Genomic DNA, 26,462 nt, shown 5'->3' with positions numbered 1-26,462 from the left:
GATTACTATGCAATGCATTTTTTGTTTGTTTTTGAACAAGGTTTGTCTGTGTAGACCTAGATGTCCTATAATTTGTTCTGTAGAGCAGGCTGGCCTCAAACCCAGGTATCCACCAGCCTCTGCCTTCCAAGTGCTAGGATTAAAGGCTTGTGCCACCAAGCCTTGTCAGTATGCATTCTTAACCACTAAGCTATCTCTCTAGACACACCTCCCCCAATTTGGAAACTTTTATAAACAATTCTCAGATCCCAGAATGATTTTAGACATTAGGCTATTAGGAAAGACTAAGTACCTGCCAGCAAGTATGAGGAGATTTCCTTTCCAAGATGTACTGAGTTAAGGGAGAGGGTTCAAGTTCATATTTGTCAAAGGGAAGTTTATCTATAACCATAGGCTCACAATCGACACAGGAAAACCTCACAACAGGATGTGATGTTCGTGGAGGCTAAAAAAGAGAGAGAGAGGAAACATGATTGGATATCAAGCAAGTTCATAATTCTAACCATTCTGAAAGCCCTGCTGGAGTTTTTGTCAACCATCACTAAGATACAGATTAGTATTTTAAGAGTTTTTAGAGCTTTAAGAATCACCAATGGCTTCCATGAGGGTGGTGACTTGAGCTCTTTACCTCCAACCTCTACTTAGCATTGGGAAGAGGGAAGATCGGGTAATTCAGAGCTAGAGTTTCAGTGAAAGAACTGTTTATCGCTTATGGCAAAGTAACCCTTATAACCCACAGGATGAACTCTCACTTTCAAATCCATTTTGTGACCTTTAAGCATTCCCTAAGCTTCAGTCTTTTGTATCACGAGGTTAGATAATTGAGATACCACCGGACAAGGAAAATCTTGGCCCTTTGCTAATGAAGTAAGAGCAGAGCTCAAGCCACTAAGAAGAAAAGGAAAAACAGTAAAGGTACAGAAGGGCAAGATACACAGTGATGACGACCTGCTCGAAACTTGGGGCCCCAAAGGAATTTTTATAGCAGTGCTCATCCCTCCATGTTGGCTTTGACTAGCTGGAGCTGAGGGTGCTTTGGTGAGACTTCAAAGGACTGAGTGTTTGGGGGCACCAAGTACATCGACAGAGAAGTGACTTTTATCAGCAGGTTTGTACAACTAGAAAAAGGAGGTCAGCAAGGGAGAGATGTGGGAGACTAACACAAACATGATGAAAATGGCTTGGCTCCCTTTATAAAAGGGGGAAACACATGCATTCCCCTTTATCATTTATAAATTCATAAGATGTTTGCGAGTGGGCAAAACCAGCTCTCCAGTGAACTTCCACAAATCATGCATCAATTATTGGATGGTCCATTTTTCTACCTTGCCCTTACTTCAGTTTTAATCAGTCTGGTGAAATGTTTCTGATTTCTTACATCAGAATTTTTTTTTAAATCAATACACACCTGAGTGAAGCCCAAAACCAGCAATAATGAAGTAAATCTGCCACTAAGACATTTGCTTGGGTGTTTGAAAGGGCTAAGAATTGACAGATTTGCCTCCTTGGAGCCCTAAGGGAGTTCAGAGGAAACCTCCCATACCCACAGAAGGGGCAAAAACATGTCTGGTTCTTTGAGCCTTCCATGACTACTCCTGCAAATCTAAGAACCCAAACTTGTAGCCTGGGAGAAAATGTAGTTTTCTCTGTCAATTTCTGGAACTTAAACCACACATTACCTGAAATAGGCAACTAGTGTGCTAAAAGAACAATGACGTTTGTAGCCCCAGGCCACACAGCAATTACTCAGCCTCTCTTTCCTTGGAGACAAGGAACAAAGTATGTGCCCTACAACTTCCTGCTTTCCTAAAAGCTCTACACCTGAAAAAAAAAACAATTTCTCTGTTACTAAGAGTAACCATAGCACCCAACTACTTTATCAAATGCAGATACCAAAAAACCAAAACTTTGCTTACAGATAATTTTTTAAACACTGTATGATTATAAATCATTGTAAAGAAAATGGCTCACCAGGGCATACTTAAAGGGACTTGAGAGGCTGAGTAAGGAAGACTAGGAGTGAGTTCAAAGCAAGCCTGCCAACACTGCCAACATCTTAACAAGTAAAAAAAATGTTAATGCATATGAAACAGAAGTCCCTTGATTAAAAAACATGGAATCAGCTTACTGGTGGTGGCGCACGCCTTTGATCCCAGCACTCGGGGAGGCAGAGGCAGGTGGATCTCTGTGAGTTCGAGGCCAGCCTGGTCTAAAATTGAGTCCAGGACACAGAGAAACCCTTTCTTGAAAAACAAAAACAAACAAACAAAAAACCATGGAATCAACCCCAGATGTCCATCAATAGATAAATAAATGATGAAAATAGACATATACATACAAATGAACTTGTCAGATTAGTAGCATAATGGGTGCAACTGGGAAAGACTTTATTAAGCAAGGTTACTCGGGCTCAGAAAGACATATATTGTATATGTGGATCCTAGTTTGTAATAGTTAAATACGTATATGTGGAAGAGAGAGGAGGTAGGTAAAGGCCAGGAAACGAGAAGGGGGCTGATGAGATGGGGAAAAAAAGAGGTCCTAGCGGAATATGGTGGGGAAGGCAACATAGTACAAGAGATAGTAAAATAGAAGGGGGAATGCTGGGAGCAAAAGGCTAACATGAGGAAAGGGCAAAGGCATGTAGAGGAGGAGCAAAGGGAGACTCAACCAAAATGAAGCAGGTATGAAACCTATATGGAAAACTGCAGTTTTGTAAGCTAATTGTTTCTAGGCTAATTCTGAAAAATGAATGATATAAAGTAACTGAAGGGAAAGGTGGAGTAAGCCATGCACGTGTATCGAAATTGGATCGCATGTTTTGATCTGCACTGCTCTTCAGTGACAGAAGGCACTGAGTGTGAATTCTTCCATCTCATCCTTGAGAGAAGCCTTCAACTACCTCACACAAATAGCTACTGTAAAAACCAGTCTTGTATTTTTTCCATTTTATTTTCCACAGTAAAAGTAATGACATATTTAGTGTAGAGCTGTAGCTTCCTAGAATGTGTGAAACCCCAAGTTCAACACCCAATATTGCCAGGAAAACCAAAAACAAAAACAAAAAAGCAAACACACAGATAGATAGATAGATAGATAGATAGATAGATAGATAGATAGATAGCAGATACATACATACATACATACATACATACATACATACATACATACTAAATGTAAGTGCTACTTGGAAATGTATCTTTTAGAAGGGAGAAAACATTAAAATAATGTTCTCCTAATTTGCTTTCAAATGCACCAAAATAGCCATATTCAAAATAACTTCCTATACAAATAATGGGATGTGGTGGCACATGACTTTAATCCCAGCACTTAGGAGTCAAACACAGGCAGATCTCTATGAGTTCAAGGCCAGCCTGGTCAACAAAGAGAGTTCCAAGACAGCCAGGGCTTCACAGAAAAACCCTGTTGTGATAAATCAAAAATAAATAAATAAATAAAAATATGAAAAACTTTGGTTTTACACACACACACACACACAATGCAAAAATAAAACAATTAAAAGTAATGCTTTATTATCCACATGGCAAAGGCAACAGTAAAAAAGACCAAATAAAAGGTCTGATAAAATAAAGGCCATTCTCCTCCCCTGCTTTAAGGCTTCAAACTAACCTTTCAATAAGAGATGGAAACCAAAAGACCAGAAAGGTATGCTTATCTGTGACACAGCTTAAAAGCCTCAAAGTTATCTTAAAACTTTCATTGTCATATAAGTAAAAACCCAGACAAGTGTTTACTCTTTTAATTCATAACACTTACTAGTGAAGGTAAATTCTGTTCTGGCCAAAAAGATTCTGGAATTGGCCAATGTCCAACAGGAACACCAGTTTTAGAATTAGGCCGTACATAGATGAGTTTATGACAACTGTGCCATGGTTGAGCAGCGAATAAGTTGCTTGGCCTATACGAATCTATCAGTCCATCTACAAGAGAAATATATGACAAAAAGCATGATTCTTTGTTACAGTTATTTATCTTCTTGTACACAAGTTTCAGTTCCAGGCAAAGGACAAACTAAAACAAAACTTTGATTTATGAAAAATGAAGAAAAGAAAAAGCAGTGGTACTCCAGGGACTTCTGCTTTCCCTCTAGAGACAATTGTCATCTATTTTGCCCTTAACTTAATGCCTCCCACTATTCTTCTTCTTTTTTACTTTCTTGTTCTTTTTTCTGTAATTTATACTCTTTTTATTAAATCTTTTTTATTTTTATTTTTTACTGTTTTTTTAAATTGAAAAATGAAATCATTCATATTACATCTCAATGGTTATCCCATCCCTTGTATCCTCCCATTCCTCCCTCCCTCCCATTTTCTCCTTACTCCCCTCCCCTATGACTGTGACTGAGGGGGACCTCCTCCCCCTGTATATGCTCATAGGGTATCAAGTCTCTTCTTGGTAACCTGCTATCCTTCCTCTGAGTGCCACCAGGCCTCCCCATCCAGGGGACGTGGTCAGATATGCCTCCCAGCATTCTTAATATACTATGAGAATAAGAAGCTGTGTGGAAAACTAGCACAACACTACTTTGACATTTTATGTGATGTGGACACACAATTTATGCACATCACAACACAATGGTCATTTTTCAAGAATTCAGTTACCAAATTAAGCAAATGAAATAATGTGTTCCCTGGATAGTCTTTACATTTTGTGGATCTGGCAAAATAGATTATAAATTCCATTTACATTTTTTTCTTTACACCCAATGACCCCAAAAGCAAAACACAAGCTTTCTAACTTTGCTTGAAGATCGAGGACATCTAAATGCCATGATCTGTGTATATACAGGGAAGGGAATATAAAGCAAATGCCTTAAGGTTGTTGTGGGAAAGTTCACCCCAGTTTCTCCATACACCATTAAACTCCCTGTAATCTGGCCACTGTATACTGCATAGTAATATACCATTCATACCTTTTAATTATTTAAATTAGCTTACTTCTTTTGCCTCCCTCAAACAAAAACAAAAACCTCTTATGCCATGATTTGTAGTTTTAATTATAAGTAGGAAGGACATGTTAGCTACTTGCGTCTCATTTTTCTTAAATTACAGAAGACTTGATTTACTTATTTTGGCATTATTTTCAATGATTAATTCCTGAAGGCCAGGAGATTTTACAGGGGTTCTTGGCCTTTAGGAAAAAACACATGAATACACTTGAGGATCCTTGTAAGGTTGGGCTCACAGTACTAGGGATGCCCACCTTTCTGAGCAAAGTATTATTTACTTTGATCAGATTCTTCAAGATTAAAAACCTCTGGACAACCAGAAGGAAAAAAACAAAAACAAAAAACAAAACAAAACAAACAAAAACAAACAAACAAAACAACGAGGGCTAGAAAGAAAACCTGAGCTATTTATATGACAGAAAATCCAACTAGTATTTGCATCTAAAAGTTTCCCATTCATGCTAGGGTCGTAAACACAAAACTTGTTGGCTGGGCAGTCAGTTGCTAGCATACTCTTCGTATATGGCTGATTTAAAATGTGCTGTGAGGCCCCAGTCTTCTTTGGCAGATATTCATAACTTAGGAATCCAAGAAAGTCCTGAATTCGGCATAAAGTGTAAGTGTGTGACTTAAGTCCTTTTCTCCAGGGAAAAGGATTCTATATTTTCTGACACATTCTCAAAGGGATACAGAGCTAAAGAGTAAAAGCAGCCAAGAAACACAAGATCTAGTGCCTGAGACAAAAATGTGTCGCTTTCTGCCATGTATAGTGGATCCCTCTGGCCTTACCCAAGGGAATGAAATCAAACAAAACACCATGATGATAATGAACTCAGTCTCTCAGTCTCCTGTGTGTGTGTGTGTGTGTGTGTGTGTGTGTGTGCGCGCGCGCGCGCGTGCGCGCTCGCGCTCTTTCTCTCTCATGTGGGTGTGCATGCTGAGAAAAAGGAGTAGCAGTAACAGAGAAGAGAGCTTTAAGGAAGTCCCGCACTGTATCGCTATGGTGTAATTTAGTTCTCCTGATCCCTTGGAAATGAATTCAGAAACCTCCATTTGAGAAACCATCTGGAGATTCACTATGGTTTAAGTTCCTTATGCAAAATTAGTTATGGATTTGTATTTTTAGATGCCAAATTTTTCTGTAAGATCTCATTTGAAGAGAAAACATTCTGCAATTAAAGAACGGTCAAAAAATATACCAATATATGACCTTACAGGATACCGTAAGTTCCTGAATAAATAGTCACACTCTTATGCTATGGGGTGGTAATCAACAGAGATTTCATAAAGATAGTTTAGCATATTTGGTGATCACAAGCCACAAATCAGATCACTACTCAAGTGCCACATACCATAGTGGATATCCAAATGTTTTGGGAGCAGAGAGATGGAATGAATCAGTGTCACCTGAAACTGGGATCAGAAAAAGTAGAAATGTTCTTAGGAAAATGACTGACATGAAATGAACGTTGCTCGAGCTGGGCCACCTGACACACACATGGGTGACGATTGTACATTAGCCATTTGGATGACTGTTTGCGATGACTGGGATCCATATGCATACTGTACATTCTACTGCCACATGGTTAATGTCCCTTCAATCTCAGATCGTCCTTCCACACAATGTATTATGATTTAAAAAAATGGTGTTGCTGAAAAAATGATTACTGTACCTTCTCCAACAGGAAGTGGATCTGGTCCTGTTTTTTCAAAATTAATAACTACACCACTCTGTACTTTTTGAACTAGTGATTCTAAACATTGATTCAACATTCTTTGTGTTCTCACACAGTAGGAGCGACCTGTGCCACAGGGGGGGGGGAAAAAGAGCACACCGGTTGATCAACCCAAATACTGGTTCACAATACAAGCATCTGGAAGTCTAAAATCCAATTTAGAATCAGCACAAGCGCATAAGCAGGAATGTGGCAAGGATGGAAGCAGTAGAGGTCACAGTTTTGAAGGCAAGTCAGCAAAGGCAAAGTATGGCATTTAAGAACTATGCTGTCCTACCCCAAATTCTCCCTTCCAAAATGTGACACAACAGTTGTACCTCCTGTGACTTCGCACATCTGTGTGATGGCCGATTCATCAGTTGGTACACTCCCTAGGTGCTCTGGTTCAGTAGAAGCCACTCCAGGCAAACGCAACACCAGGGCAAATAGTCTTTGATCCCAACGAAAAGGTTCTTTGGTTAGTTCACTTCCAGGCAGAGGAGAATTCAAAGGAAGATGGAGCTGATGAGGCAAAATTTGAAAAAGTTCATCATAAGAGCCCGTGTAAAAATGAAGAAAGAGCCAGTGGGCTCACGTTCCTTTCATGGAATTCAACAGAATTAAAGTACCCCTGAAGGATTACCAAGATAGATCTGTGCAAACGTTATTCTTAACTGAAAATAAATGCCTCCCACAGAAATAGCGGCATGTTCTCTGCTATTTAAGTAAAATTAAATATATATATGTATATATATATATCTCACCTCTTCTTGAACGCTAGCAGTGCTTGTTAACTTGTTTCCATCTGTGATGGTAATTAAAATAGATGGCTCTAAAAAAAATGGATTTCTCCCCTAAAACATAGTTAAAAGGTATTAGAGCTGTGTAAAATTATGTCATTGTACTTAAACATCTACATGTGCCTTATCAATGATCCCTCGGACAGGATAACATTTCCCCTGGTAAATAAGAAGTAAAAGCCTCCTTGTCCTCATGAACCCATTCACCCCTGTGAACATGCTGGCACAGACTGGGGACCCCTGTGGCACACATTCTGCAGCCTGGACAATGTCTCCCGGGATGCTGAGCAGTGTTTAGGATAGAAGAGGGCAACGATGACAGCAGCAAGTGCTCCTCTGCCCACCCCCGTTTCTAGAGCTTTAAAAACAATTTTGTCAGACTCAGGGAGGGGCAGTGTCTCCAAGTGTCTTCTTCCAACATTTTGCAGCACCTTTTTCATTATATTCTCAGATTTCTGATGAGCATAAAGCTAGGCAATTTTCCTTCCCTGCATAATGGATGGATACATCGATGTATAAGAAGCAACACTGTTGAGTTTTGTTTTATGGTTTTGTACAAAGTGTGTATCTAAAAGGTGTGTGAACCTCTTTTTTTTTTTTTTTTTTTTTTTTGATACTACAGGTAGCACAAATCTTGCCCAATTTTGCACTCTTATGCTATGTCATCAAAATAAATAATCTGTACTCACTTAAAAATTGTTACCTGTCCATAGTTGTCTATTCCAGATATTAATCTATTGAGATTTAACAAATCAAATGAAGATCTTAGTGCCTGACCAAGAGTAGTCAGTCCGGAAGCCTGAAGATTTTTCAGTTCGCTCATGAATGTGGCATGATTTTCCTTCCAACCAGCCTGAAAACCAAACATTGACAAAGAAATCCTTAATGATACAACGAATAATATAGTGCGCAAATAAGCACTAAATAACGCACTATCAGACCTCTGACAAATTAATCCCTCTTCAAACTAATTCCCTTCTATATCTTGACTGTTCAAGTGGAATCAAAGCAATCAGTCACTTTTAAAGAGTTCTGCTAGCTTTGCTGATCAAAGGCAAAGAACTCAAGCACACAATGCATTCATTCATTATAGCGGGCAGGAGAGCTTAACCATACCAACTCATACTCAACAGCTCCCCCAGCCTAATCGTAGCAATGAGCAGATGATCATGAAGTAGAGAGGCATAAAAAGCAGCTATCTTGTAACTGCACTGTCCTTGGTGGTGGGGGGGAAGGCTATTGAATGTCTGAGCCGTGTGAATTTTGAAAACCAAGATTCTTCTTGTGCCATAGTTTCACTTTTAAATGACAATAAAGAATTACACACAGAGAGGGCCTGGAGAGAGATGGCTCAGTGGAAAAGAGCACCTGCTGCTCTTGCAGAGGACTCTGGTCTGGTTCCCAACATATACACTGCGTGGCTCACAATTGTCCATAACTTCAGCTCCTAGAGACCAACACCCTCTTCTGGTCTCTGGGAACACCTGCACACATGTGGTACATATACAGACAAGCAGGCACGCATACATACACATAGCTAAAAGAAAGAAAGAAAGAAAGAAAGAAAGAAAGAAAGAAAGAAAGAAAGAAAGAAAGAAAGAAAGATGAGTGAACGAATGAACTAATGAAGCAGAGCCTTATTTACTTGGAGACAATCCTATTGGCACTATTAAAGATTCAGAAGGCCCCAAATCTAGAAAAAGAAAAGGTTTTGCAATGAAGTAACAGTGTCTATGAAGTAGCTCCCCAGAGGCTATCAATAGCAGTAGAGAACCAAAAACTCAAGCTCAACAGCCTACTGTTGTTGTGATTACTTCTTCTGTAGAGTTGGAGGAAGGAAACGATTGCACTGCCTGGTCAGTGGTGGGTATATAAACAAAGCAGCGTGAGATGCAGGAAGACAAGCCAAAGGAAGATCATGGCAGCTTTCAGTACATCCCAGGAGTGTGTCAGCAAAGGGAAATGCAAAAAGCACAGCTTGGCAACATGGAAGACTGAGCCATCAGTCATTTGAGCCCAGAGGACCCTGAGTGTCAAGGATGATGGGCTGAACACTGAGTGCACAGCAACCAGAGAAGTACATATAGAGGGAGAAAGAACAAGCAATACAAAGATGAACTCAGTAATTTCTATTTCATGTTTAGCTAAAGCCATAATTCCCATTTTCAACACAACTACAGCAAATAGTATTCTAGTATCATGGTCTCTCAAAGAACAATAAGACACAGAGGAGAAAAGGACAAATGACCACAGTGTGAAGAAGGGACATTAGAGCAAGTCTGAAGATGACATGGCTTATTCATGTGAGAAGTAGAAAGGACCATCAAAAGAGAACAGTACCTAAAAGGATGAGTCGTACTGAAGAATCACTAATAATATCATTATTGCTCTGGCTATATGGCAGAAGTCAAGGCTAATGGGATAATTTGGGCTCTGACTATTAAATGCTTTGTACAACACACTCAGGAGTTTGGATTGTATCTGCAGCCCTGGGAAGAACTCAGTGTTCTTTTTAATTAGGGGAGTGGTGTGATCCGATCTTCATTTTAGCAAGATCGCTTTGCTAGGAGTTGGAGACTAAATTGAGGGGTGGAGGGAAGATTGAAGCTTGAGGCAGGAAAACTGGTTTGGAGACTGTTGCAATAGCTAAGAGAAAAATGATGAAAGCCTGAGCTAGGGCAAAAGCCTGAGCTAGGGTGGCAAGGATGACAGGCAACTGCAGACGAATGAAGTACTTCAAGAGGTGGAGTTGTATGGAGTCAGCACCTAACTTACTGGAACGGGTGAGGGAAAAGGGGTTGTGTGTTAGGTCTGGCTTGAAAAGTCTTATGAATGATGGAATCCTTCCTTTATTCATCTATGTCCGTTTACATTTATATTAAGGGTTGAACTCCTAATGGGCCACAGGATAGGTCAGGGTATGACAAAAGAGAAATGAGTATACTCTTTGGAAATCACTTTAAAACTCATCAATATTGTTTAATGTGGTGGCACCTCAGGGCAACGACAGGATATCTGAGAGGAGTCCTGGGTAGATCCAGTATTGATAGTGTAGGAGAAGTCAGACGCCTCATTGCAACAAACATTTGCAAGTAAAGCTGTTCAGGCTAAAGGGCACACTGCGTGACACACCACAGCTTCCATGGCAAGATGTTTTTTTTCTTTTTTCTTTTTTTTACTTTACTTTTATTTATTTATTAACTTTTTCTTTTCTTATGGGAGAAATGTTACAAGGGTGGAGGGTGGATATGAAGGCACAGAAAGATGAGTAAGATTGGGGTACATGATGTGAAGTTCACAAGAAACAATACAAAGTTTTAACAATTTTTTAGAGAATAAATTTGTTAGTTAAAAAAATGAGGTGGCCCAGGGGTCCCGCTCAAACTAAGGCACCAGCCAAGGACAATACAGGCGGTAAACTTCAAACCCCTACCCAGATCTAGCCAATGGTCAGAATATTCTCCACAGTTGAGTGGAGAGTGTGATATGACTTTCTCATGTACTCTGGTGCCTCACATTTGACCATGTCCCCTGGAGGGGGAGACCTGGTGGCACTCAGAGGAAGGACAGCAAGTAGCCAAGAAGAGACTTGATACCCTATGAGAATATATAGGGGGACGTAATCCCCCTCAGGAACAGTCATAGGGGAGGGGAATAATGGGAAAATGGGAGGGAGGGAAGAATGGGAGGATACAAGGGATGAGACAACCATTGAGATGTAACAAGAATAAATTAATAAAAAAATTTTTTTAAAAAATAAGGTGGTAACTGCTTTGTAAATGCAATACTCATATGGTGGAGACAGTCCAACTAGGCTACAGTGAAACTGAAGGCCAACCTGGCCTTTATCTCAAAGGAGGGGGTGAGATGGCTCAGAGAGCAAAAGTGTTGGCCACCAAGCCCGACAACTTGAGTTTAATCCCTAGGACCCACAGTAGCCAAGAGTATTGAATCCCATAAGTTGTCCTCTGACTCAAATACATCTGTCATGGCATACATGACCACATACATACATAGAAGCACACACACAGCTGGATCAATAAATTGACCTGAGTTCAATACTTAAAACCTATGTAGAGGAAGGAGAGAGGTACCTCTGCAAAGTTTTTCTCTGTCCTCCACACATGCTCTGTGGCATGCTTGCATCCACACAGCACAAAATAAACACATAAATGAACCAATAAATATCAATAATCTTTAGTAAGCAACTGGGCCCATTTATTGGTAGTGCACAGCTGTAATCCAACACTCAGGAAACTGAGGCAGAACGGCTGAAAGCGTGAGGCCAGCCTGAGTAACATAGGGACTAGCACAATCTGACATAGTGAGATCTTATCTCAAAAACAGCAAACTCAAAAACCACAACAAAACCAAATAGAAAAACAAAGCAACATATAATATATATATCACTCAGTGGTAGTGTTTTCCTAGCATGCACAAGGAACTGGGTGTGATCACCAACAGGGGCTTAAGCTGGGAGTTGACAGAGGGGACCAACTCATTGGTATCTAAAAGAACCCATGCATCCTGAGTTCCAGGACAACAAGGACAACACAGAGAAACTCTGTCTCAAAGGAGAGAGGAGGGAGGAAGAGAGAAGGGGAGGAGAGAGTAGTTAGAGAGGAGGAGGAGGAGGAGGAGGAGGAGAGAGAGAGAGAGAGAGAGAGAGAGAGAGAGAGAGAGAGAGAGAGAGAGAGAGAAGAGAGGGGGAGAAGAGACGTGAGAGAGGGAGAGAGAGGAGAGAAGATAGAGAGAGGATAGGGGAGGAGATAGGGGAAGAGAGGAGAGAGGGAGAAAGAGAGAAGAAAGGGGGAGAGGAGAGGAGAAAGTGATGAGACAGGAGAGAGAGAGGGGGAGAAAGAGGAGACATGAGAGAGGGTAAGAAAGAGAAGAGAGAGGGGGAGAGAGAAGAGGAAAGGAAAGCAGGAGGAGAGAAAAGTGCAAACAGAAAGGGAGAGAGAGGTGAAAGAGTGAGGGAAGAGAATGAAAGGAAAGAGAGGAAAAGAGGAAGGGAGAAAGAGAAGGGGGAGACAGAAGAGAGGGTGAGGGAGACGAGAGAGGAAGATAGACATAGGAGAGGGGAGAGAAAGAGAGGAGAGAGAAGAATGGAAAGAAGAGGAGGAGAGAAGAGAGAAGAGCAGGAGGAGAATGCAGTGGAAGAGGAGAGAGAGATAGAGAGAGGAGAGAAGAGAGAGAAGATTGAAGAGAGAGGGGAGAGTGAGAGAGAAGAAGAGGAGGAGGAGCAGGAGGAGGAGTGAAGAAAGAGAGGAGAGAAAGAGGAGCGAGTAGTGATAGGGGAAAGAGAAAAGAGATAGGGGGAGAGAGTGGTAAAAGAGGAGAGGGGAGAGAGTAGTGAGAGAGAAGGGAGGGGAGGGAGAGGAGAGGAGAGGAGGGACAGAAAAATTAGAGGAGAAAGGTTTCAGGTTAGAGGAAACCGGAGAGAGAGAGTGAGAAAGAAAGAGAGAAGTGGAGAGGAGAGGATAGGAGAGAGAACAGAGAGAGAAGAGAGGAGACGGGTAGGGATTTCATAAGCTGTTTATAGTTGGGCCAAGTGCAGTGGGAGAGTGTTAAGAAAAAAAGGAAGCTGGGCATGGTGGCGTGTGCCTATATTCTAAGCATTTGGGGAGGCAGAGGCAGGTGGATCTCTGTGAGTTTGAGGCTGGCCTGGTCTACAAAGCAACTCCAGAACAGCCATGGCTAAATGGAGAAACCCTGTCTCTAAAAACCAAACAATAACACTAACAATAATAATACATATAGGAATTTTTTCTTGGTCTTGAGGACAATTATGAGAGCTCTTAACTTGCTATACAAGGACTCTACCACCAAATTACTTTCACAGCTCTACAAATGAGGTTTTGAAGATTTAGACTTCTTCCCCAAATAACATAAAATCGCACTGTTCATTTTATATTGATTCCATTGAAATGATACTCTATGAGCCATGTTCAGCTAAAACAAAGCAATAAGGGGCTGGAGAAATGGCTCAGTGGTTAGGAGCACAGGCTGCTTTTGTAGAGGATACAAGTTGAGTTCCATCACCAACGCAGGGTGGCTCAGACCCACCTGCACCTCCATCTCCAGAGTGTCCTACTCCTCTACCTCTGAGGACATATGCACTGGTATACACATATCCACATAGACACACACACACATAATTAAAGAATAAATCTTTAAAAATATAGTAGCAAAAGATCAAAAACTCAAGTGACAGCACATGCTGGCGAGGGGAACACTCTTCCATTGCTGGTAGGAATGCAAACTTATACAACCACTTTGGAAGTCAATCTGGTGCTTTCTCAGAATATTGGGACTGGTTCTACCTCAAGACCCAGCTATACCACTCCTGTGCATATACCCTAAAGATGCTCCACCACACAACAAGGACGTTTGCTCAACTATGTTCATAGAAGCTTTATTCATTATAGCCAGAACCTGGAAACAACCTAGATGTCCCTCAACCAAAGAATGGATAAAGAAACTGTGGCACATTTACACAATGGAATACTGCTCAGCTATTAAAAACAAGGAAATCTTGAAATTTGCAGACAAATGGATGGAATTACAAAAGATCATCCTGAGTGAGGTAACCCAGACCCAGAAACACATGCATGGTATATGCTCACTTATAAGCATATATTAGCCCAACAGAGATATCCTCTGAGAGACTCCACCCAGCGGGTGATCAGGACAGATGCTGAGACTTGCTACTGGACTCAGGGTTGAGGGATGAGAGTGGTATGGAAGAATGGAGAATGAAAGGACCCAGAGGGTTCAGGAGCCCCAAAAGGAGACCATCAAGGCTGGTAGATCTGGACCCAGGGAGGCCTGCACAAACTGTTGCACCAACCAAGGGCAATGCACACAGTGAACCTAGACCCCCTTTTCAGATCTAGCCAATGGACATCTCACTCTCCACGGTTGTGGGGAGAGCAGGGACTGCCTCTGACATGAACTCTGGTGCACCCAATTTTATCATGTCCCCTTGGTGGGGAGGTCCAGGGGGCACACAGAGGAAGGGGAAACAGGCTATCTGGATGAGACTGATAGGCTACGGTCATATGGTGGGGGAGGAGGTCCCCTTCTGTTAGAGGTCTATGGGAGGGGAATAGGGTAGGTGAGGTAGGGAGGGTGGGAATGGGAAGATACAAGTGAGAGGACAACATTCCGGATGTAATCTGAATAAATTATAATAAATTACATTTTAAAAATTAAAAAAGAATTAAAATATATAGTAGCAAAAATAGTAAGACATAGTGTACTACAGTCTAGGTAAACTCCCATCCCTCCTGTCTCAGCCTCTCAGGAGCTAGTACTAAACACATGTGCCGTCACAGAGGGTATTTTTAAACTGTTGCTACGTAAATATTTTAAATTGTGTATGGCAGACATTGTGTTATTTCTTTTGGTCCCTGATGATCTGCTAAGGATATGGAGGTCAGGCATGAGGGCTGGCCTTTGAGGGAGCAGACAATGGAGTCATTAGAGACTTCAGGGCCAGGGGACACAAGAAAAAACAATGCTTCTTTTAAAGACCAGTCTGCTAGTAACAACCAAAACAGACCAAAGGAAGGAAAACGGTAGTCAGACAAAGAAACTGTATAGCAATCCAGGCGAGGCGCAATTAGGATTGGAATTGGGACAGGAGAGTGACAGAATAAATGGAAAAGCGTTTGCAATGCACAAGCTAGGTCTTGGTGATGGAGGACAGGTCTAAAAGGGTAAAGTAAGATGGTGACAATACTCCTATCCAGGGAGATCTAGGGAAGGGAGGTTTAGGGCAAAGAAGCAAGCTGGGGTGAGTAAAGTTCAAAATGAAGTGTTTGTCGTCCTCACAGGTCAAGCTGTAAGGGCGTGTCACAGATGACACTTAAAATTATAAGACCCTGGTCTAGTCTTGGGTGTCACTGACAAAGCTGGCATGGTACAGAATAAGTATGTGGAGCACTGTTTCCTCATCCAAGAAATGAAAGGGCTATAAAACCAATCCTAAGCCAGGCATGACAGTACATGCCTTTGACCTCAGCACTGTGAGAGGAAGAGGCAGGCAGATCAATGGGAGTTTGAAGCCAGCAAGGGTCTACATAGAGAGTTCCTGACCAGTCAGGGAAACACAGTGAGACCCTGTCTCAAAAAACAAACAAACAAACAAACAAACAAACAAAACCCCTCTAACATTCTAATTTTCATATCCCATCATTCCACACCCATAACAACTCTTTAAAAACCTTTACTTACCCTATAATTCTATGTCTTATAGTAATCATTTAAGTAAAACTGACCTACAGAAGGAAAACACCTACTGCTTTATAAAGTATGTTAATTTATGCTAATTTAAATTAGCATAGCCAACTTAAAATATCTTTTCATATCAACAGAAAAACAGAGGACTTTCTGCATATCAGTGACCTCACTTCTGTTCTCAGCTCTTCCTATCTGGCCACTAGCCACCTTGTCCCCAGCTACACCAATACCCAGTACATAATAGAATCTCCTCAGAAGTGGAAAGCCAAAAAAAAATGTTTTTTACTACCACCATCTCCAACCTAACTGCCAGGTTTAAGACCAGGCAGCCATTCTATCTTTCCCAGACTTTTCCTAAAACCCCTTTGAATTGCCTGCTTTGTTCTCTGGCCTGTAGTGCTCACAAGGTAGTCTCTATCTCTAAACAAGGGAGGTGTGTCAGTATGTAATATTTGAAAACTTTCCGTGAACATACATCTAGTTTGGATTCGGAGTGGGGCTTTCATCAGGAATAAAAGTGTTACTTAAAACTCTGAACTAGCTAGTATGGCTGATGCTATAAGCCATGTCCTTGGAAATGCTGAGGCAGGAGGACAGTGAGTTGGAGGGTAGCCAGCCTTTCTCTCAAAAGCAAACAACAAAAGGGACTTTAAGCTGATTCTTGTGTCTGTTACTCCACTGGCTTCAAATGGAGAAAAAGAGAAGTATTGAGTACCCTCCACCCCCAAATCTCAGCATCCTGAGCATCATCCCATTTCCCAGAGACCACTTCTCTGATATACGGTTTTGTTTTTGTTTTTCTTAAATAGAGGAATTCTGCCCTCTAGTAAGCCTTGCCAGGAAGTATAAACAAGTAAAGGAGATAGAAGATCAACTGTGCTTGAAGGGAAGGGACATGGGAGTGGCGTTAGAGCCCTTTCTGACAGAGTCTGCTCTATCTCTAAAGGTCATTTGTAATCCCTTTCCAAAATATTAGTGACCTTGCTTGACTTAGCATAATTCATAAGTTTCATAAACACAATTTTAACATCCCCAATCAAAGTAATGCATACAGATTTTTAGAACAGCTGCACCTAAATGCCCACATAGGAAGTGTCCTTTATAATCCATATGTAAATTCAGTATTTATGAACAGAAAACAGATTATTGATATTCTGTAGCATGGTTAGCTATTGAAAAGTATCAGCAGTGGATCTTTTCAAAGAGCGAAGAAAAAAAAATATCCTCACATGTTACAGCTTGTCACAGGCCAGCCTCTCTCACACAGCAGTCAGTGACCTTCCCTCTGGAATAGTACAGCTTCCAATGTCCCCAACTTAGTGCTGAGCCACTGCACTGACTCATTTGGGGCACACTTGCTCCTCGGCATATCTTGACATTCTCTGATGGTAGTATAATCCAAGGCATCCCAGTTGACAGGAGCCCTTCACAGCAACTGAATAAAAGGGCTGCTGTTGACACCAAGGGGACAATACATGCTGCAATTCCTCCTCAGCACACATTTAGTTTTGCATGAAAGGAAATGAAATCAGCCTGATAATATTTGCTCTTCATGAGCCCATGCTAACGGGCTATTCTAGACTTTGAGCTTCTTTGTAGATAGTTACAAACTAGATGATTAACGGATTTGAGCATTTTCCCAGATGTCCCAAGTTAAAGCCAAAGAATCTAAATATAGCAGGGCCATCAATTCTCTTGTTGAAAGATAAACAATTTTCCTTTTTCCATCTGCTCTCCGTAAGTTTAGGGAAAGCTTGCTCTGCAGCAGCCCAGACAATTGGAATAAATCCAGTTCAACAGGATTTTTTAACCAAGTTACTTTCTTCTTCAATTTGACATTGTATCATCTGTGTCATCTGTGTCAGTAAGCTGATGAGTGAGATGGAATGATATAAGAAAAAAGATGCCCAGCATTTCCAATCAACTCTGCCTCTCCAGAAGAGAACTGACTTTTCTCCTGGTCCTTGCCCTTAGCCTTATGCCAAATATTTGTGCAACTTCAAACTTTCAGCATCAAGAATTTTCTCCTCATCGTTAAAATGGATTCCAATTCAATTCTCAACCCACCTCACACCCACTTTGGGGGTTTGTTTTGATTTGTTTGCTTGTTTGTGGGTTCCAAAGTTAATTTTCAGTTGGGTTTTTGTTTGGTTGGTTGGTTTTGTTTCTGTTTTTTATTTTTATTTTTCGAGACAGGGTTTCTCTGTGTAGCCCTGACTGTCCTGGACTCGCTTTGTAAACCAGGCTGGCCTCGAACTCACAGTGATCCGCCTGCCTCTGCCTCCCGAGTGCTGGGATTAAAGGCGTGCGCCACCACATCCAGCTCCCAAAGTTATTTTTTTAATTGATTTGTTTTATTTTATGTGTATGTTTACCTGCTTGTATGTCTGTGTACCACATGTACACATGCTGCCCAGGGAGCCCAGAAGAGGGTATTGGATCCCCTAAAGCTATAGTTACAGATAGTTGTGAGCTACCATGATCTTAAATTGCTAAGCCACCTCTCCAGCCCCACCTTAGCATTTATTTGAGGCAGAAGTTCACTGTGTAGCCCAAATCACCCTGAACCCCAATATGTAGACTGGGCTGGTCTTAAACTCATGAACAGTCCTCCTGCCTCAGCTTTCAAAGTGCTGAATTTATAGATATAAGCCACCACACCCAGGTCTGCACTCCAATCTACACACCACAGATGTATCAATAATAGGACACTGTAACAGATAAAATCACTAAAATATCTATTCAGAAGTCAGGTATGGTTGTTCATTCCTTTAATCCCAGCACTCGGGAGGTAGAGGCAGGTGGATTGCTGTGAGTTCAAGGCCAGCCTGGTCTACAAAGTGAGTCCAGGACAGCCAAGGCTACACAGAGAAACCCTGTCTCGAAAAACCAAAGTAAATAAATAAAAATAAAATAAAGTATCCGTTCAAATTGTTTATATCTGATCTACCTATGAAGGGAAGTATTAATATCAGGAAGTACATATTGAGAAGATGCCATATCATTACAGGAATGAAACTTTTACTTTGTGTACCTCCTCCTAAAGCTATTTTTTCACATGATGTTCGGTCACCCTCTGTGACACATTATTTCTCTCACCACTGAGCTTTATAAACTTGGTTTTCTTTATAAAGATTTTCACTCCCCCCTCCTTATTTTATTTTATTGAGACATAGTCTTGGCTGTCCTGGAACCTGCTAAGTAGAAGAGTCCAGCATCAAACTCACAGAGAAGCAGCCTTTGTCTTTTGCATTTGACTGAAAGTACCAATACACTTCTAGGAGGCTCAAAGGATGCGTTTGGGTTGTCTTTGATTAGTATAGCTTTCTTTTTTTCTCCCCCAGCCTCCCCACACATACCCCTTTTTCGAGACAGGGTTTTTCTATATAATAGCCCTGGATGTCCTGAACTCGCTTTGTTGAGCAGGCTGGGCTCAAACTCACAGAGATCTGCCTGCCTCTGCTTCCCAAGTGCTGGGATTACAGGCGAGCGCCACCACAACTGCATAGTATAGCTTTAAGGAATGTGTGGTTCTCTTGGATTCCTTTTTGTTTGAGTTAGTTCTCCAGGGCTCCTGTGTTCCAGATTTGCTGAAATATGCAAAGTCCATTCTAGTTCACTAAAGAACTTCTCTGCCTGAGGACACAGAATGCTATTATTCTGTGGTTCCAACTACTGATATCCATCCACCTGCTTCAGGAAATACTACCAAGCAAGGCAATCTCCTACGTACAAAACCAAAACACACTTTGTAAAACAGTGTTTCCCTGAGCCAGGTTTGGTTGCTCATGCCTTTAATGGCAGCATTTGGGAGGCAGAGGCAGGCTGGCCTACAGGGCCAGTCCAGGAAAGCCAGGGCTTATTCCACAGGGAAACCTTTTCTCAAGACAAATCAAAAAAAAAAAAAAAAAATGTTGCCCCAATAAATTAGCAGAGAAACTAATGGCCTGTGGAATTGTGTTCCAAGGGACTGACAAGGACTCACAGGATTACATGTGTTAAATGAACTTCACAAAAAACAAACAAGCAAGTTAGTGGAAAGCAGGATAAGATCAGAAGAAATTTGATCTTCACCAGTGAGTAGATGGTCACAGGTAGAAACTAAGAGGTTAGAAACTTTCATCCTCTGTCCGAGTCTATTGTATGGCTACATGTAATAGAACAGAACTTCAGTATACATGTTTTTAAAAAATACCTTTCTCTGGGTTTGGGGAAGCAGGTCAGAGGTAACATGTTCAAGACCCTGAACTAGGTTCCCCACAGTACCTGTTATCATACCCAAAAAAAGCTCTTTTGGAGGCTGGAAAAAAAATGGCTTGGTGGCTAAGAGCACTCATTCATTGCTCTTCAAGGGGACTTGAATTTGGTTCCCAGCACGCACATCAGGGGACTCACTTGTAACTGCAACTTCCGAGGATCCAACACCCTCCTTTGGCCTCTGCGGACATATGTACAAACACACACACACACACACACACACACACACACACACACACACACACGCAAATAAACAAATCAATATTTTTAAAAGCTGATGTGCAGATTACACGCACTTTAGTTTTACTACTGGCTTCTTCTAATATGAGACCTGTTTTTTAAAGAAGGAGTCTCACTATATAGCCCAGGCTAGCTTCAAACTCACATGCCTTATGTCTTCCTCAGCCTCCTGATTGCTAGGAACCCAAGAATGTGACCCCTAGTCTAGGTACAGTGAGGCATTCTTATAGACACATATACATGATCAAAACTCACTATAATGGCCGGGCATGGTGGTACACGCCTTTAAGACAGACGCAGGTAAATTCTTATTAGGTTGAGGCCAGCCTGGTCTACAAAGAGAGTTCCAGGCTAGCCAGAGCTGTTTCACAGAGAAATCTTGTCTCAAAAAATTAATAATAATAATCACAACAATGGCCTAGGGAAAAAACACGCTTGGTTAGGAATGAGACTAAGCAATGGGAACATGACAAAACAGCTGCCCATAGCAGCACGGCCATTTGTGACCTTCTAATATTGCACAGCCTCTCTTCCCAGTGGACTGATTCTTTTTTTTAAAAAAAATCATCTCAAAGAGGTTATGAGTTGATTTGCACAAAATAAAAAAAGTAACATCCATCCTCTGTTGAAAATCCACACATAAAAGGAACACTGATCTGCTCCTTCAACCCTCAGCCCCTGGACTCTGAAGTAATCCTTGGCAGGAATCTTGTAAACTGCAAACTTTGTAGCAGAAAACAGAAACAATATAAACTGGGGGTGCCACTTAACAACTCATGCAAGCGGCTGGGGAACACATTAAGGAGCAGCTATTTTCTGAAACTTCAAGTAACTTTTAAATCACCTTGAATTCCAAACCTCAATTATTCCACTTCCTGCCTTTTAGTCCTACAATTTTCTCCCACCCCCTTTTCAGGAAGGAACCATGGAAATAATCCAGTCTGATCCTTTCATTTAACAGATGAGGAAACGGACACCATAAAAGGTTAAGTGACTTGCCCAGGGGTCATGGGTGTAATTAGTAGCAGACTCACGTTAAAAACCTAGGTCTCCTGCCTTACCATTGAAATGGCACAACCTGCAGGAAACCATGGCAGTGGAAAGCGGATTTTGCTGACAGGATGTACTGTGCCCAGTTTTTTAAACCTACTTTTAACACACAGCTTAAAAACATCACTTTGAAATGAAATTTATATAGGGTATCGTGGTGCACGCACGCCTTTAATCCTAGCCCTTGGGAAGCAGAGGCAGGTGGACATGTGGGAGTTCCAGGTCAGCCTGAACTCCATACCAAGTTCCAGCACAGCCAGGGCTATGTAGAGACCTTGTCTCAAGGGGAAAAAATGAAATGAAATTTACAGTGTTTATGTACCTGTGGAAAATTTCATGAAAACGAAAGATCTGCTTTGTGCATCACAGATATTCTTGCTTAAGAACTAAAGCAAAAGGGAGCCCTTACTTTCCAATGCCGTGGCTGAATGAACGGTTTCCTACTGTCCCAAGAATCCTATAGTCTACCGACTAGTTATGCGGGCTCTCTTCCATGGAGACAGAAATATAGAGATGGGGGGTTGGGGGGTTGAGGGGCTTCTCCCCACACAAACGTGCTTCTTGGCAACTTCAGGCCAATTGAAACCAAAGCACCTTGGTCTGGTTCAGGCTAATAAACCACCAAAGGTCATACTCCAGTTCCCTCCCCCCTTCCCTCTGCAGCCTCCCATCATTATAACACCAGTTTAAAAGCACCTTCTGTCACCTCATCCCCCTCAAATCACACCTTTAATGGGACACTTTGAGTTCACTTCCTTCCCGCCCCTCCCCCCACCCCAGGCCTTCAGCTACCCCCCTTCCCCCCACCCCCCACCCCCCACAGTGGATCTCTTAGTTCCTTTGTTAGCTGAGGTTCTAAGGGTTGGATTAGGTTTGGACTGAGTGGAGAGTCACACTTAGCAAATTTAAGAGACCCGTCTGGCTGAAGTGTTAGGTCACCAATGAGGAGTTATAAACTAGATAGAAAGGCACATGGAGCAGGTCCCAGAAAATTCTAAAAACCAGAGAAGTTAGACTTGGCCCCATAGGCATGGGAAGTCACCAAAGGGTCCTGGGGAGGGTGATGTGATAAAATGACATTTTAAAGAAAGTGAACAGTTGGTTTGAGTGGAGAGTCGAAATATGGGAGACCCCTCAAAGACACAAGGTTGTTACAATGCTCACAACATTGCAACACTGAGGGCTTGCACTGAAGTGATGGTGGCAAAACTGAGTTGAAGATAGGGGTAGTAGGAGGCATTTCAAAGGGATGTCGGGTAGGCCTTAGAAAAAAAGGTGGAAAGAAATAGGGCTGTGTTGTGGCTTGCCTTCAATCCTCAGTGAGTAAAAGGTGCGACTATAGAAGGTTTTAGATTCATGGATGTTCTAACAGCGACTTGATAGTACAGCAGCCAGACAATGAGGACATCTTATAGTGTTAGCATATAAGCAGCTTCACGAGGCTGCCCCCAGGTTGCTTAGCAACCCATTACATCATCACTTGCCCACCAGGAGGTGTGCCACTGCCCAGGCTATAAAAAGGGCAAACCTACCTCACCTCTTTTTCTTCCTCTCTTTTGGTCTCTGTCTCTCTCCCTGTCTCTGTCTGTTTATCTCTCTCTCTCTCTCTCTCTCTCTCTCTCTCTCTCTCTCTCTCTCTCTCTCTCTCACTTTCTCCCCTCAAGGCCCAATCAGAACCTAACTTTTCTTCCATTCCCCTCTCCCCAAATTTCTCCATATTCATATAGGCTGCATGGCATCTCATTTTTAATCACTACAGAGCAGCCAGCCAGTGAGAACATCCCATAGTCATCTGAGATACCTGTTGGAAAAACAGAAAGTGAAGAAGCATCCATGCAGAGAGACCATCTGAAACTATGAAAACAGCAGGATGCATTCATTAAAGGAAAACATTAAGAGATAGGACAAGGATGGTGAGAAAGAAAAGCAGAGAAACAGAATAAAGGAAGTAACAAGTTCCTGGAAGGAAGAAGTCGTCACTGTCGAATTTAGCAAGGGGAAGGAGAAGAAACAGTGATAAACGCCTTGCAAAGCAATGTAAAAGCCCAAGGAATTCTTTTTTAAATTTGTATTTAATATTATTGTGTGTGTGTGTATTGGGGGTGTGGGCCCACGTGACACAGTACAGATGTGGAGGTCAGAGGACCTGCCATGGCCTAGAGCAATGATCTCCAGCCTTCCTAATGCTGTGACCCTTTAATACAGTCCTTCATGCTCTGGTGACCCCTAAACATACAATTATTTTCATTGCTACTTCATAACTGTGATTTTGCTGCTGTTATGAATCGTAATGTAAATAGTTTTGGAGACAGAGGTTTTGTCAAAGGGGTTGGACGCTCAGGTTGCAAAACCCTGTAGCAAGTAGTAATGAATTGTAGAATTAGGAGAGTAGGGTTTAAGACACAAAGCTCAACTTTTTCTGTGAGCATGTGACACAGTCTCACAAAAATCTTTGTGTTATGTTTCTCCAGTCAAGATCTCAGTGGTCATTCTGCCAGCATCTCCAGACCTTTGAAATCCATCTCTCTATTCCAGGTCATCTAAGTAGGTAAGAGAGAATGAATTCTCATGGCGGTTTGAGGAGAATAGAAGATCTGGATGAAATGAGGACCACACTAGCAGAAGAAGCTGAGCGATAAAGTCTGCTGCTTCTAAAACTTTAAAAAATCTGCTTTAATGCATGGGCTGGACCTAGACCCCCCCCTACACATATGTAGCAGATGTGCAGCTTGGTCATCAGGTGGGCTCCCTGACAATGGGAGTGGGGCTGTCTCTGTCTCTGTCTCTGTTGTTGCCTCTGGATCCCTTTCTCCTAGTTGGGCTGCCTTGTCAGGCCTCAGTGGGAGAGGATGCTCTTGGTCCAGCCGTGATGTGATGTGCCAGTGAAGAAGAAGGGAAGGGGCAAAGAGGGAGGAAGCGAGAGGGTGCCACTGGGAGGAGAGGAGGGAGGGGGCTTGGATCAGGCTGTAAAATGGTTAAGTAAATTAATTAATTAAAAATAAAACCTGAAAAAAAATAAGTAAAAATAAAACCTACTTCAGTTATAGGTGTGGATTAGAAGACACCAAGTGGCTCCTGTGGAGGACACTAAAAACTTCCCTTCTTCACAGGAGAAACATTTATCATCTGATTGGTAAAGCAAAGAAGCATGGTAATTTCTAGTCACCACTGAATAACCAAGAAGTACTCTGTTGCTTTTGCCAGCCTGGTACTGTTCTCACAGGGCCTGTTCAGCCCCCTCAGTTGACAGGGTACACATAATGTGCACTATCTCAAGTTCCATCCACTCAGCACCCAAATAACTCCACATCTGTGCTAAACAGGGGTCCAACTGTGAGCTATGAGAGGCAGAAGCATATAAATGGTATCCACCTAGGAAGAGCCAGCATCATCATCATCATCATCATAATAATAATAATAATAAAAAGAACACTAGCAGTACTAATTTTCCCTCACTGGGAGGTTGCGAAGTTCCTATGCACTATCAAACTAGAAGACTATGGACTAGAGGCATATTGCTATCGGCTGAGTTTCTTTACCTCTCTGGGCCCCAGATAAACGTCTCCGACTTATCTCCTAAGTGGTGAGAATAATACCTATGACATAGGCTGGCTGGGGAGATAAACTAAATAAACACAGTACATTCACTGGCAAACTGCCCTATATAGAAGCCTTGCTCAACAAGTGTCAGCTGCTATTATTAGAAAGCAAGCATTTGACTGTTCATTTTCACAAAGAAGCCGACAGAAGTCAATTCATATCTGAAACGTATGGCATATGATCAGGTCTAGACAACACATTTGACCATAAGATTGTATTTAGGAGGGCCCGAAACTTGGCTATAAAATGATCTATGTCTTTAAAAAAAATTTTTTTATACTGCTGAGGCCTCACATACTCTAAATAAATACACTGAGTCACACTTGAGCCCCTCCCACACCTTTTGCATGTTATTAGCAGGCTTATCTGGACTTGCATCCTTATAATTACACATTTATTCGTTAAATTGGAGCCTTTATAGTAACAATGCAATCCGATGGCCCTGGAAAGCCCATTAGGAAGTTGAATCCCCCAGAAATAAGAATCCTAGGCACTTTCCTGTCAGGTAGACCACCCCACCACCACACTAAGCATTCCCCCTTAAGGCCTCTGATGACTTCCCATGATAAGACTGGGCTGTGCATGGAGCATTAAAATAAACTTCCGTGAGAGCAATAATTCAAACTCCCTTTTGTTTCTTAGGTTCGCACTATGCTGAGCTGGAAAATGTATTCATTGTCTTACTTTTCCTGCAGAAAACTGTTCCTGGAGAGTCTAGGGCTATGTAGTTGGGGAAGTCTAATACAGAACACAGTAAAGACTTTAGTAACACTGAAAGCCTGAAATGCTTAGTGCCACCAATGAAAGCATGTTGTAAATGAAATCCTGAATTAGCAGTTAGAGCCATTCACATGTATACTCTGTTATACTTCAGCCCAGCAAAAAAAAGAAATCTAACCCAACCAGTTGGGTCGGCAACAGCATCCAAAAACCTAAGCAACCAAATGAGCTTTCAGTACAGCCAGGAATAAGATGCTTTCATATTTTGCCCCAGGGCTGAGGATTATCGAGCCATCGGCTCTGAACTGTAAGATAACCGTTCATGTATAAATGAGGCCTTTATGATGGTGTTCATTTTCAACAGGCCTCTGAAAGGATCCTCCTTCAGAACCACTTCCAGGGCCTGAACCTCAGGAACTACCTCCAGGAAGAGGACAGAGCGACGCTGCTCATGGAGCTGCAGCACAAGCCATGTATGTAAAGTTTATATTTCCAAGCAACCACATTTTTTCTTTAATGTAAAAGTTAGGAATGGTGGCATGTGCCTATAGTCCCAGCCTCTAGAGAGGCACTTAGGAGTAGGAAAATCATTTGATCCCAGGAGTTCTGGGCAACATGATAAGACCACACACACACACACACACACACACACACACACACACACGAAAAAAATGACTGGAATAGTATGCAATTTATTTAACATAGTATATCCAAAATATATTTCGTATTGCTCAGCACACTTATAAACTATCCACTTTTGAAGTGCTCCAGAACCACACGAGGCCGTGGATGCTGTGCAGAACAGTAGGAAAATACTGAATTCAGAGCCACTGACATAGGCTAGTGGGAAAAGATGCTTGCCCCAAG

General features: G+C 41.8%; 1 protein-coding gene across 3 annotated transcripts in view; it reads right to left on the bottom strand.

Annotated features, from left to right (window-relative positions):
* Positions 1 to 26,462, bottom strand: part of Sage1 (sarcoma antigen 1) — a 57,592-nt gene that overhangs the window by 22,073 nt on the left and 9,057 nt on the right. For 2 of the 3 annotated variants that reach the window (XM_051142562.1, XM_051142563.1), the window contains exons 3-8: positions 8,188 to 8,337; positions 7,449 to 7,538; positions 7,023 to 7,206; positions 6,643 to 6,771; positions 3,778 to 3,941; positions 293 to 445 (exon numbers count right to left, since the gene is read on the bottom strand). In XM_051142562.1, the coding sequence (XP_050998519.1) occupies positions 293 to 445; positions 3,778 to 3,941; positions 6,643 to 6,771; positions 7,023 to 7,206; positions 7,449 to 7,538; positions 8,188 to 8,337 (870 nt within the window). The remainder of the gene's footprint in view (positions 1 to 292; positions 446 to 3,777; positions 3,942 to 6,642; positions 6,772 to 7,022; positions 7,207 to 7,448; positions 7,539 to 8,187; positions 8,338 to 26,462) is intronic. The other variant, XM_051142565.1, reaches the window with a different exon arrangement.

The sequence above is a fragment of the Acomys russatus genome, chromosome X (assembly GCF_903995435.1).
Source record: "Acomys russatus chromosome X, mAcoRus1.1, whole genome shotgun sequence".
Lineage (NCBI taxonomy): Eukaryota > Metazoa > Chordata > Mammalia > Rodentia > Muridae > Acomys > Acomys russatus.
This window is presented reverse-complemented; position numbering and strand designations above follow the sequence as displayed.